Source organism: Lithobates pipiens, unplaced genomic scaffold, assembly GCF_037356315.1.
Source record: "Lithobates pipiens isolate NorthernLeopardFrog02 unplaced genomic scaffold, aLitPip1_a1.2 Scaffold_86, whole genome shotgun sequence".
Taxonomy (NCBI): domain Eukaryota; kingdom Metazoa; phylum Chordata; class Amphibia; order Anura; family Ranidae; genus Lithobates; species Lithobates pipiens.
The window spans coordinates 970,688-981,458 of record NW_027507910.1 but is presented as its reverse complement, the minus strand read 5'-3'; the positions used below and the strand labels follow the sequence as shown (position 1 = coordinate 981,458).

The 10,771-nt window shown below is 52.4% G+C and overlaps 1 protein-coding gene across 2 annotated transcripts in view; it reads left to right on the top strand.

Annotated features, from left to right (window-relative positions):
- The first annotated feature begins 329 nt into the window (after window positions 1-329).
- LOC143973614 (uncharacterized) overlaps window positions 330-10,771 on the top strand; it is a 119,249-nt gene continuing 108,807 nt past the window's right edge. Inside the window, exons 1-2 of one of the 2 annotated variants that reach the window (XR_013272093.1) lie at window positions 330-541; window positions 6,230-6,386. Coding sequence is in view for 1 of the 2 variants with exons in the window: in XM_077474471.1 (XP_077330597.1) it covers window positions 6,055-6,107; window positions 6,230-6,386 (210 nt within the window). In the remaining variant the exon portion in view is untranslated. Of the gene's footprint in view, window positions 542-5,754; window positions 6,108-6,229; window positions 6,387-10,771 lie in introns of those variants that run through there. The other variant, XM_077474471.1, reaches the window with a different exon arrangement.

The window sequence follows — 10,771 nt, the reverse complement described above, 5'->3', positions numbered from 1 at the left end:
AATCAAATCATGTGACTTTTTTTTTTTAATAAACGGACGATTCGGGCCGGCAGTTGACGCATGCGCAGTTTGATCGGGATTTTTGCGGCATCTTCCGCGCATGCGTCAACTTCCGGGTCGATCGGGATTTTTTTTTTTTTTGCGGCATCTTCCGCGCAGTGTGATCGGAATTTTTGCGGAATTCTCGCACATTCGTCAACTTCCGGGTCGAAGGGCGCCTGGTCGCCGAATATGTCATTACAGATAAAGGAAATAAATAAATCTACAGGAAAATGGCGGCTGAGGGTGACAGGAAGTTCCGGTCGGTGATGTATTTCCGGTGGAGGTGAGATCCCGGAAGTGGTATGGGAGGTGACAGTCTTCTCTGTACGATGATCGGAGGGGATCCCTGACCCGAGGATGGTTGAGTGTCACCCCACAGCCATAGACAGTGCAGGGAACTGTCTGGTCTCCTAGCAACCTGGGACGCCATGAGAGAGAGAGCATGGTGATAGACTCCGCCCCCACTTCGCATTTACATCTTTACAGCGGCTCCTGAAAGGTGAGGGGGGGAGGGGAGCGCTGTATGATAAGATTTTACAGCTAACGGTGGGGGCGTCACCCGGGGAAGGTCTGTAATGCTCAATGGCTCAAAATCTTTGCCCTCAAACACTATGGGGACACTCTGCCTGCCCCCCCTCCACGTCACTCTGCCTGCCCCCCCTCCACGTCACTCTGCCTGTCCCCCCTCCACGCCACTCTGCCTGTCCCCCCTCCACGCCACTCTGCCTGTCCCCCCTCCACGCCACTCTGCCTGTCCCCCCTCCACGCCACTCTGCCTGTCCCCCCTCCACGCCACTCTGCCTGTCCCCCCTCCACGCCACTCTGCCTGTCCCCCCTCCACGCCACTCTGCCTGTCCCCCCTCCACGCCACTCTGCCTGTCCCCCCTCCACGCCACTCTGCCTGTCCCCCCTCCACGCCACTCTGCCTGTCCCCCCTCCACGCCACTCTGCCTGTCCCCCCTCCACGCCACTCTGCCTGTCCCCCCTCCCTGTCACTCTGCCTGCCCCCCTCCCTGTCACTCTGCCTGCCCCCCCTCCCTGTCACTCTGCCTGCCCCCCCTCCACGCCACTCTGCCTGCCCCCCCTCCACGCCACTCTGCCTGCCCCCCCTCCACGCCACTCTGCCTGCCCCCCCTCCACGCCACTCTGCCTGCCCCCCCTCCACGCCACTCTGCCTGCCCCCCCTCCACGCCACTCTGCCTGCCCCCCCTCCCTGTCACTCTGCCTGCCCCCCCTCCCTGTCACTCTGCCTGCCCCCCCTCCCTGTCACTCTGCCTGCCCCCCTCCACGCCACTCTGCCTGTCCCCCCTCCACGCCACTCTGCCTGTCCCCCCTCCACGCCACTCTGCCTGTCCCCCCTCCACGCCACTCTGCCTGTCCCCCCTCCACGCCACTCTGCCTGTCCCCCCTCCACGCCACTCTGCCTGTCCCCCCTCCACGCCACTCTGCCTGTCCCCCCTCCACGCCACTCTGCCTGTCCCCCCTCCACGCCACTCTGCCTGTCCCCCCTCCACACCACTCTGCCTGTCCCCCCTCCCTGTCACTCTGCCTGTCCCCCCTCCCTGTCACTCTGCCTGCCCCCCCTCCCTGTCACTCTGCCTGCCCCCCCTCCCTGTCACTCTGCCTGCCCCCCCTCCACGCCACTCTGCCTGCCCCCCCTCCACGCCACTCTGCCTGCCCCCCCTCCACGCCACTCTGCCTGCCCCCCCTCCACGCCACTCTGCCTGCCCCCCCTCCACGCCACTCTGCCTGCCCCCCCTCCACGCCACTCTGCCTGCCCCCCCTCCCTGTCACTCTGCCTGCCCCCCCTCCCTGTCACTCTGCCTGCCCCCCTCCACGCCACTCTGCCTGTCCCCCCTCCCTGTCACTCTGCCTGTCCCCCCTCCACGCCACTCTGCCTGTCCCCCCTCCCTGTCACTCTGCCTGTCCCCCCTCCACGCCACTCTGCCTGTCCCCCCTCCACGCCACTCTGCCTGTCCCCCCTCCACGCCACTCTGCCTGTCCCCCCTCCCTGTCACTCTGCCTGTCCCCCCTCCCTGTCACTCTGCCTGTCCCCCCTCCACGCCACTCTGCCTGTCCCCCCTCCCTGTCACTCTGCCTGTCCCCCCTCCACGCCACTCTGCCTGTCCCCCCTCCACGCCACTCTGCCTGTCCCCCCTCCACGCCACTCTGCCTGTCCCCCCTCCACGCCACTCTGCCTGTCCCCCCTCCACGCCACTCTGCCTGTCCCCCCTCCACGCCACTCTGCCTGTCCCCCCTCCCTGTCACTCTGCCTGTCCCCCCTCCCTGTCACTCTGCCTGTCCCCCCTCCCTGTCACTCTGCCTGTCCCCCCTCCACGCCACTCTGCCTGTCCCCCCTCCACGCCACTCTGCCTGTCCCCCCTCCACGCCACTCTGCCTGTCCCCCCTCCCTGTCACTCTGCCTGTCCCCCCTCCCTGTCACTCTGCCTGTCCCCCCTCCCTGTCACTCTGCCTGTCCCCCCTCCCTGTCACTCTGCCTGTCCCCCCTCCCTGTCACTCTGACTGTCCCCCCTCCCTGTCACTCTGCCTGTCCCCCCTCCACGCCACTCTGCCTGTCCCCCCTCCACGCCACTCTGCCTGTCCCCCCTCCCTGTCACTCTGCCTGTCCCCCCTCCCTGTCACTCTGCCTGTCCCCCCCTCCCTGTCACTCTGCCTGTCCCCCCCTCCCTGTCACTCTGCCTGTCCCCCCCTCCCTGTCACTCTGCCTGTCCCCCCTCCCTGTCACTCTGCCTGTCCCCCCTCCCTGTCACTCTGCCTGTCCCCCCTCCACGCCACTCTGCCTGTCCCCCCTCCACGCCACTCTGCCTGTCCCCCCTCCACGCCACTCTGCCTGCCCCTCTCCACCCTGTCACTCTGCTAGCTATATATATATATATATATATATATATATATATATATATATATATATATATATAATCATACACCCATGTGTGTTGGCTTTGATTTGGGGTGTCTGAACCGCTTCACAAGCATTAGACCACAAGTGTAAACGGAGTCATAAAGTGATCCATAGCGGAAGGTATTTGACAGGTGGTGTAGAAGAGTTATGTTGCCTCCTCATCACCTGTTTTAAACCCCTTAAAACCCCTAATACCCCCTGCCATTGTGCTGTAGCCATGTGCATTGCACACAGTTATAGTGCAGCCCCATTCAGGTGAATGGGTTGAGTTAAGCAAGCGCAGGGCCGTGCACCACTAAAATGTTCGGGTTTGGCTTGAAGAAAAGGTGGCAACCCTAAGGAGGTGGGAGGGGCAGTATATAGGAGGGGGGAGGAGCAGTATATAGATGGGGACGGGGCCATGTATGCGTCACCCCACATGTCCTACAGATGGGATTTCTATGTCTGAACATTTCCTTCCTCCAAGATGATGTGGGGGGAGGGGATTGTAGATCGGGGGTATTATGGGGGGATTTTTACTGTTTCTACTGCTCATGGGGGTGCCCGGAATTTGACGCATGCGCAGTTTGATCTGTATTTTTTTTTCTTTTTTATGGCTTCTATTGAGCATGCGCCGGCCCGGAAGTTGACGCAGCGCAGTTCGAGTGGGATTTTTGCGGCTTCTCCCGCGCATGCGTCGGGTGGGAATTCACTGAATGCGTAGAAGGAGCTGATTTTGGCGGCTCTTACTGCCGGGGATCCGCTGTTTTATTAATAGTCCGTGTTTCCCTCTATATAGTACGGAGTGCACTGAATGTGCTTTTCCTGCGCGGCTTCTCACACAGCGCACTGTGATCAACACTGCGCCCCCTACAGTCCCTCCGGGGGAAATACTAGAAATATAGAAATATTACTGAGAGCGATACAATGATATCCCACGTGGATGAATATTCTCCATGGATTCTCCTCCTCCAACTTCCATCTATCAGATAATAATCAACACAAAGTCTCCCTCTTCCATTTCTCCATTTCATTTTAGACGATTACTTAGAACACCAAACTATATATGTTTATATTTCTAGCAGAGGTGCTGGAGAATAAAATGGTGGATAAAAATTCACTTTAATGAATAATAATGCAATAACACACAGAATATACCTCATGTTTTTGGTAAAATATAAAAGATGACGTCACGCTGAGTAAACGGACGCCGGACACTATTGCAACCCCAAAGTCACACAATTTTGCCGCGACTTGAACTCGCCTGTGTATTCTTGATGTCTCTGGACCTCAAGTCGCATCAAAGCGCTACCAAAGTACTACTACAAAGGACTATTGTGAAGTGGCAGAGATATGAACGGTACTCATTGGAAATCATGGGGAATGACTTGTCATGTGACTTTGCAGTCCCAGGTCACATGATAAGTCGCACTAGTGGAATCCGAGCCTTAATCTTCCGTCTGCACATGGAATGGCGACAAACACAGGAGAATTGTTTCTCTTGCTATAACTGACAAAACAAAATTCACCTCTTTTTTTTCCTCAAATAGAGCTTTCTTTTGGTGGTATTTGATCATCTCTGCGTTTTTTAATTTTTTGTGCTATAAACAAAAGAAGAGCGACAATTTTGAAAAAAAATAAATATTTTTAACTTTTTGCTATAATACATATCCCCCAAAAATATATAAAAAATGATTTTTTTTCCTCAGTTTAGGATCACATATTTTTGGCAAAAAAAAATCGCAATAAGCGTGTATCGATTGGTTTGCACAAAAATTATAGAGCCTGCAAAATAGGGGATAGTTTATGGCATTTGTTTTCTTACTAGTAATGATCTGCGATTTTTATCGGGACTGCGACATTATGGCGGACACGGCGGACAATTTTGGGACCATTGGCATTTTTACAGCAATCGGTGCTATACAAATGCATTGGTTACTGTAAAAATGTCACTAACAGGGAAGGGGTTAACACTAGGGGGCGATGAAGGGGTTAATTATGTTCCCTAGTGTGTGTTCTAACTGAAGAGGGAGGGTACTGTGAAGGGTAAGAGATCGCTTTTCATACTCTGACAGACGATCTGTCACTTCTCCGCTCAGAGAATCGGAAACGTACACACACAGACCCCGGTTTTCCGCGTGCCCCGAGTGATCGCGGGAGCCTGGCGGTGATCACGACCGCTGGGCACTCGCATAGGCACCATAGGCGAGCAGGCAGCGTGCGCGCACCCCTAGCGGCCACAGGGGGAAGCCTCGTTACATAACGTTTCACCCAGCCGTGCCATTCTGCCGCTCTACAACCTGGATAAAGTGTATTTTTGCTCTGTCCCTTTCATCTTTTATCACTTTTATTTCTATTACAAACAATTCCTTGTGATAGCAATATAGGGTGACAGGTCCTCTTTATGGAGACATCTGCGCTCACATCTCTCCTCTACCCTTGAAAGCATGAGAGCAAAAGAAAAAACACTGATGTCATTCTTGAAGGGTGACACTTCCTCCATGTTCCCCTCCTCGATGAGCACCAAGTGTTGGTCACATAGGAGGCCTACCCTGGGGGGGCGGGGGAGGGGTTCTTTTGGGCTACGCTAGGCACTGGAGATAGGATCACATTGGGTACTTTTACTTGCACGGCCAACTTGACTTTCGTTACTCTCCTGATGTTCATAAACACCATAAAAGTCACTTGTGCATTTATAGGAGGGGCAATTGGAGCCAATGCCCTCTCCACCTATCCAGCGTATTTCCCCTACCCCACTCCCAGTAACAGTAAGGGGTCCTGCAGCGCACCGAACGAAGACTCCATGCGCACACACACACTTACAGTGGTTGTAAACCCATTACAACAACTTTATGCTACAAGTAAGCCTATAATAAGGCCTATAATAAGGCTTACCTGTAGCTACCCAGGATATCTCCTAAACCTGCACTGCTTGGGAGACATCCCCTGTCCCCTGCATGTGCCGATGACATCCACGCATGCGCACTGGGGAAAACTGAAGCAATGGCCCGTATGGCTCGGCTCCTGAGGCGCATGCGCGGGAGTGACATCATCACGGCTCTGGCCAAAAACAGCGCCGGAGCCACGATATCCAGAAGTAACCACTGGGAGAGATGTCGCCGGCCGGAGGGGGAGAGGAGGACGACTGCGGGGGCTTCGTTCTCGGGTAAGTAATTCATAATCACCTAGTAACTAGCTCATTATGCCTTTGTCTTGCAGGGTTTTTTTTTTTTTTTTAACCAGGGTTTACAATCACTTTAACTTTTGCTTTTCCATACCTGTGCCCAGGCTGAGGACTTCTGTGCCGTTGATCTGCTCCCGTTGCTATAGGAGACGGCCCACTCACGGAGTTGAGTGCCAACAACAACTCCTCCTCATGGAACAAGCTATCCCACCTGTCACATGTACACAAAACAGGCTGCTAGAGAAACCTTCATTACCCTTGGTAAGCAACTGCTGCATTCTGTAGCACATTAACCCTTGTACTGCTGTCTTCATACCCCAATGTGTTTAACTGACCCAAGGTGAAAACTATATGCGCCAGTTACTTGCATCAAACCCCTTAAATAACTTCAGACCAGGCAAGAACAAAACTTTACAGAAAAAAATGGTGTAATTACAGTCAACAACAATAACGGTCTTTTCCTAGCATCCCTAGTCCTAACTTAGGCTTGATGGCTGCGTATCCTGCATAGGATACAGTCTATTATGGCAGGATTCCAGCAGTGGTGTCTGGGCGTTTTGTAGTTCTATTCAGAGATGCTCCGGCTTTGACAGTGGCTTATGTGGGCGTATTCCAGTAACGGCATTACTCTCCCCTCCATCAGACCCCCATCCCATTTTATATAGCACAGGACCAGTGGGTTGGACCCCAGAAAGCCCTCCAAGAAAGAACCGCTTCAACACTAACCCTCCCGGCTGGGGAAGCATGAAACTCCACCTCCCCCCTAAAACACAAGCTGTCCTGGCTGCATAACACACCCCAAGATTACACATTTTACAGATAGAAATGACAAAGTGCAGCCGAACCTTATACAGGATGAAACAGTGCAGTGTGTCAAACTGGCATAAGAAAATACAATGAACACTTCTCAAACATTAGAAGTCGGGGTCTGGCAGGTATATGGTTAGAACTCGGCGATGACTGACAATCAACCATCAAGCTTAACTATTTCCATCTGGTTGATGATGATCTGCCTTCCTATGTTGTAGAAGCGGGATAGGTGCTGGAACTCTGCCTTGACATACTAATTTTGCTGTTGGAAGCAGCGCGTATGTTCTGCTACATTGCGCTTCCTCCAGATGGCTCTACTCTACAGTTTGGGTCTCTTTTCCTCCAGTTGTTGGGAGAGGAGTTCAGGCACAAAGGGGAACACTCGCCCGTAGGTTCTCCATATATCACTACAACTGGGCTACACGGGTAATCTGCCCTTTGTAATGGCATCTGGTGGCCGTAGGTAATTGTGCCCAGTATGTTCCATAAGGGCGGATTCAAATGCAAGTGATTCTTGTGCCTGAGGGGGACGAGGACAAGGCATAGATTGCTCCGTGGCGGCGCTAGTAATTCCTCCTCAAGGTCAAAGGTGAGACTTTCCCAGGATATCCCCTTGGGTTGGTCACAGTATGAAGGGATCTCAGCATCAGCAGAGTCTCTTTGGCTGGGGCATATTCAAGCAATGGGGGCAGATGAATGTCTGGCACTGGAGAATGCAGAATAGAGGGGCTGTTGCAGTCTGGACAGTCTATAGTAGATGGAGACGGCAGCCCCTCCAGGACGAGCGCTAGAGCACTTCAACAGCTTTCCTGACTGGATGAGATCTTGGCTTTGGTGGCATGGGACAGCAGCTTGACCCTTGAGCCGGTGGGGGAGGCCATGCCGGTGAAGTGACTCTTACAGTGTTTAATAATTTTCTCCAGGGTGGTTTGGTAAGAGTATCAGCTCCATCAGTGGGGAGATTATTAGGAAGGTCATCAGACCCATCGCACTGGAGAACAGTGGTGGAGCAGTGGTGTATCACAGATGTGGCAGCGAGCACCAGGGCCATGTATAGCTAGGTGCCTCTTGCAGGTAGGACAGATGACCTAAGAGCCAACCCATATACTGGTTGGAACTGTTCCCCAGTATCAGTGAATGGAGGGATTATTATTATTATTATACACGATTTATATAGCGCCAACAGTTTACACATCACTTTACAATGTATGGGGGGGACAACACAATTACAGTACAATACAAAAGGTACAGGAGGGCCCGCCCCGTAGAGGTTACATTCTAAAGGGAGGGGGTGGTGGTACAAAAGATAATAGCTGCAGAGAATGATTTGATGGGGGGGCTCGGGGACGGTTGTTAGGTGGGGTTGGGATCGGCTTCCCTGAATAAATGAGTTTTCAGGGAACTCCTAAAGGCGGACAGGGTAGGGGCTGATCGGATAGACTGGGGCAGGGAGTTCCAGAGGAAGGGAGAGGCTCTGGAGAAGTCATGAAGGTGACCATGAGAGGAGGTAACAAGGGAGCTAGAAAGCAGGAGGTCCTGGGAGGAGCGGAGGGGACAATTTGGGCGATATCTGCAGATGAGGTTGGTGATGTAGATGGGGGGGGGGGGGGCGATATTGTGAATGGCCTTGTATGTTATGGTTAGTAGTGATGGCCGAACGGTTCGCCCGGCGGTCGTTTCGCGGCGAATTTCCGACTTTCGCCGTCCGCGGGTTCGAACGCCTTTTTCCGTCGTTCGCCCCGGCGGACTTACGTGTTTAATGTATACAAGAACTTTAACCTTTCGTGACACGTTTATCATGTGTTACAGGACAACCAATTGAGACATGACAGCTCATGGACACTTGGACATTCCCCCTAACCTATAAATACACCCGATCCGGTGGCCATTTTACATTCTTTCTTCTGTCACTGTAGGGAAAGGATCCTGTGTGGAGTAGGGACAGAGAAAACGCTAGCTATTTGGTACACAAAAGTTCTTTTCAGGACTGGTATAGGTGTTAGGTCAGCAGCCTGAGTTTCTTTTGTCAGTTTAGATAAAGGGACAGAGCGCTGTATGCTGCTATTTTAGGGACAGCTCAGCCAGATTAGTCTTTCTTCATCATCATCATCATCATCATCATTAGCTGTTACTATCAGGTCCACAAAAGAGCTGTTCCAGCTAATCGTTCCAGCCTACTCTTTTTTGCCAATTTGTATAGGGACAGGCAGGAAGCAGTGTGTCAGGCAGTGAGGATAATTTTAAAGACTTGCTGTTACTATTAGTTCCACAAAGGTTCTTTTCAGGACTGGTATCAGTGGTACGGTAATAGGCTTGTACACGTATAATATTCTTTCTTCCAAATATAGAAAGAATATTATACTTGACTGCTGCCCTTCTGCTGCAGTCTGCTAATCATTCACAACTCACTTGTTCCACAAAGCTCTTTATCAGGACTGGTAACTTGGTCTGTCTAGGGTGCTACGGTACATAGGCTTGGGTGCGGTACAGTCTGCTGTTCTGTAAGGACCGCTATCGGTCCACAATACATAGGGTTGCCGTGCACTACTGCTGACCGCTGCCCTATACTGCAGCAGTCCTTCATTGGTATAGGGACTGACGTACAGTCTGCTAATCACTAACACACAACCTGCTTGGTCCACAAAAGTTCTTATAAGGACTGGTAACTTGGTATAGGGTGCTACGGTACATAGGCCTGAGTGCGTTACAGTCTGCTGTTCTGTAAGGACCGCTATCGGTCCACAATACATAGGGTTGCCGTGCACTACTGCTGACCGCTGCCCTATACTGCAGCAGTCCTTCAGCGGTATAGGGACTGACGCACAGTCTGCTAAACACTAACACACAACCTGCTTGGTCCACAAAAGTTTTTATAAGGACTGGTAACTTGGTATAGGGTGCTACGGTACATAGGCCTGAGTGCAGTACAGTCTGCTGTTCTGTAAGGACCGCTATCGGTCCACAATACATAGGGTTGCCGTGCACTACTGCTGACCGCTGCCCTATACTGCAGCAGTCCTTCATTGGTATAGGGACTGACGTACAGTCTGCTAATCACTAACACACAACCTGCTTGGTCCACAAAAGTTCTTATAAGGACTGGTAACTTGGTATAGGGTGCTACGGTACATAGGCCTGAGTGCGTTACAGTCTGCTGTTCTGTAAGGACCGCTATCGGTCCACAATACATAGGGTTGACGTGCACCACTGCTGACCGCTGCCCTATACTGCAGCAGTCCTTCATTGGTATAGGGACTGACGTACAGTCTGCTAATCACTAACACACAACCTGCTTGGTCCACAAAAGTTCTTATAAGGACTGGTAACTTGGTATAGGGTGCTACGGTACATAGGCCTGAGTGCGTTACAGTCTGCTGTTCTGTAAGGACCGCTATCGGTCCACAATACATAGGGTTGCCGTGCACTACTGCTGACCGCTGCCCTATACTGCAGCAGTCCTTCAGCGGTATAGGGACTGACGCACAGTCTGCTAAACACTAACACACAACCTGCTTGGTCCACAAAAGTTCTTATAAGGACTGGTAACTTGGTATAGGGTGCTACGGTACATAGGCCTGAGTGCAGTACAGTCTGCTGTTCTGTAAGGACCGCTATCGGTCCACAATACATAGGGTTGCCGTGCACTACTGCTGACCGCTGCCCTATACTGCAGCAGTCCTTCATTGGTATAGGGACTGACGTACAGTCTGCTAATCACTAACACACAACCTGCTTGTTCCACAAAAGTTCTTATAAGGACTGGTAACTTGGTATAGGGTGCTACGGTACATAGGCTTGAGTGCGGTACAGTCTGCTGTTCTGTAAGGACCGCTATC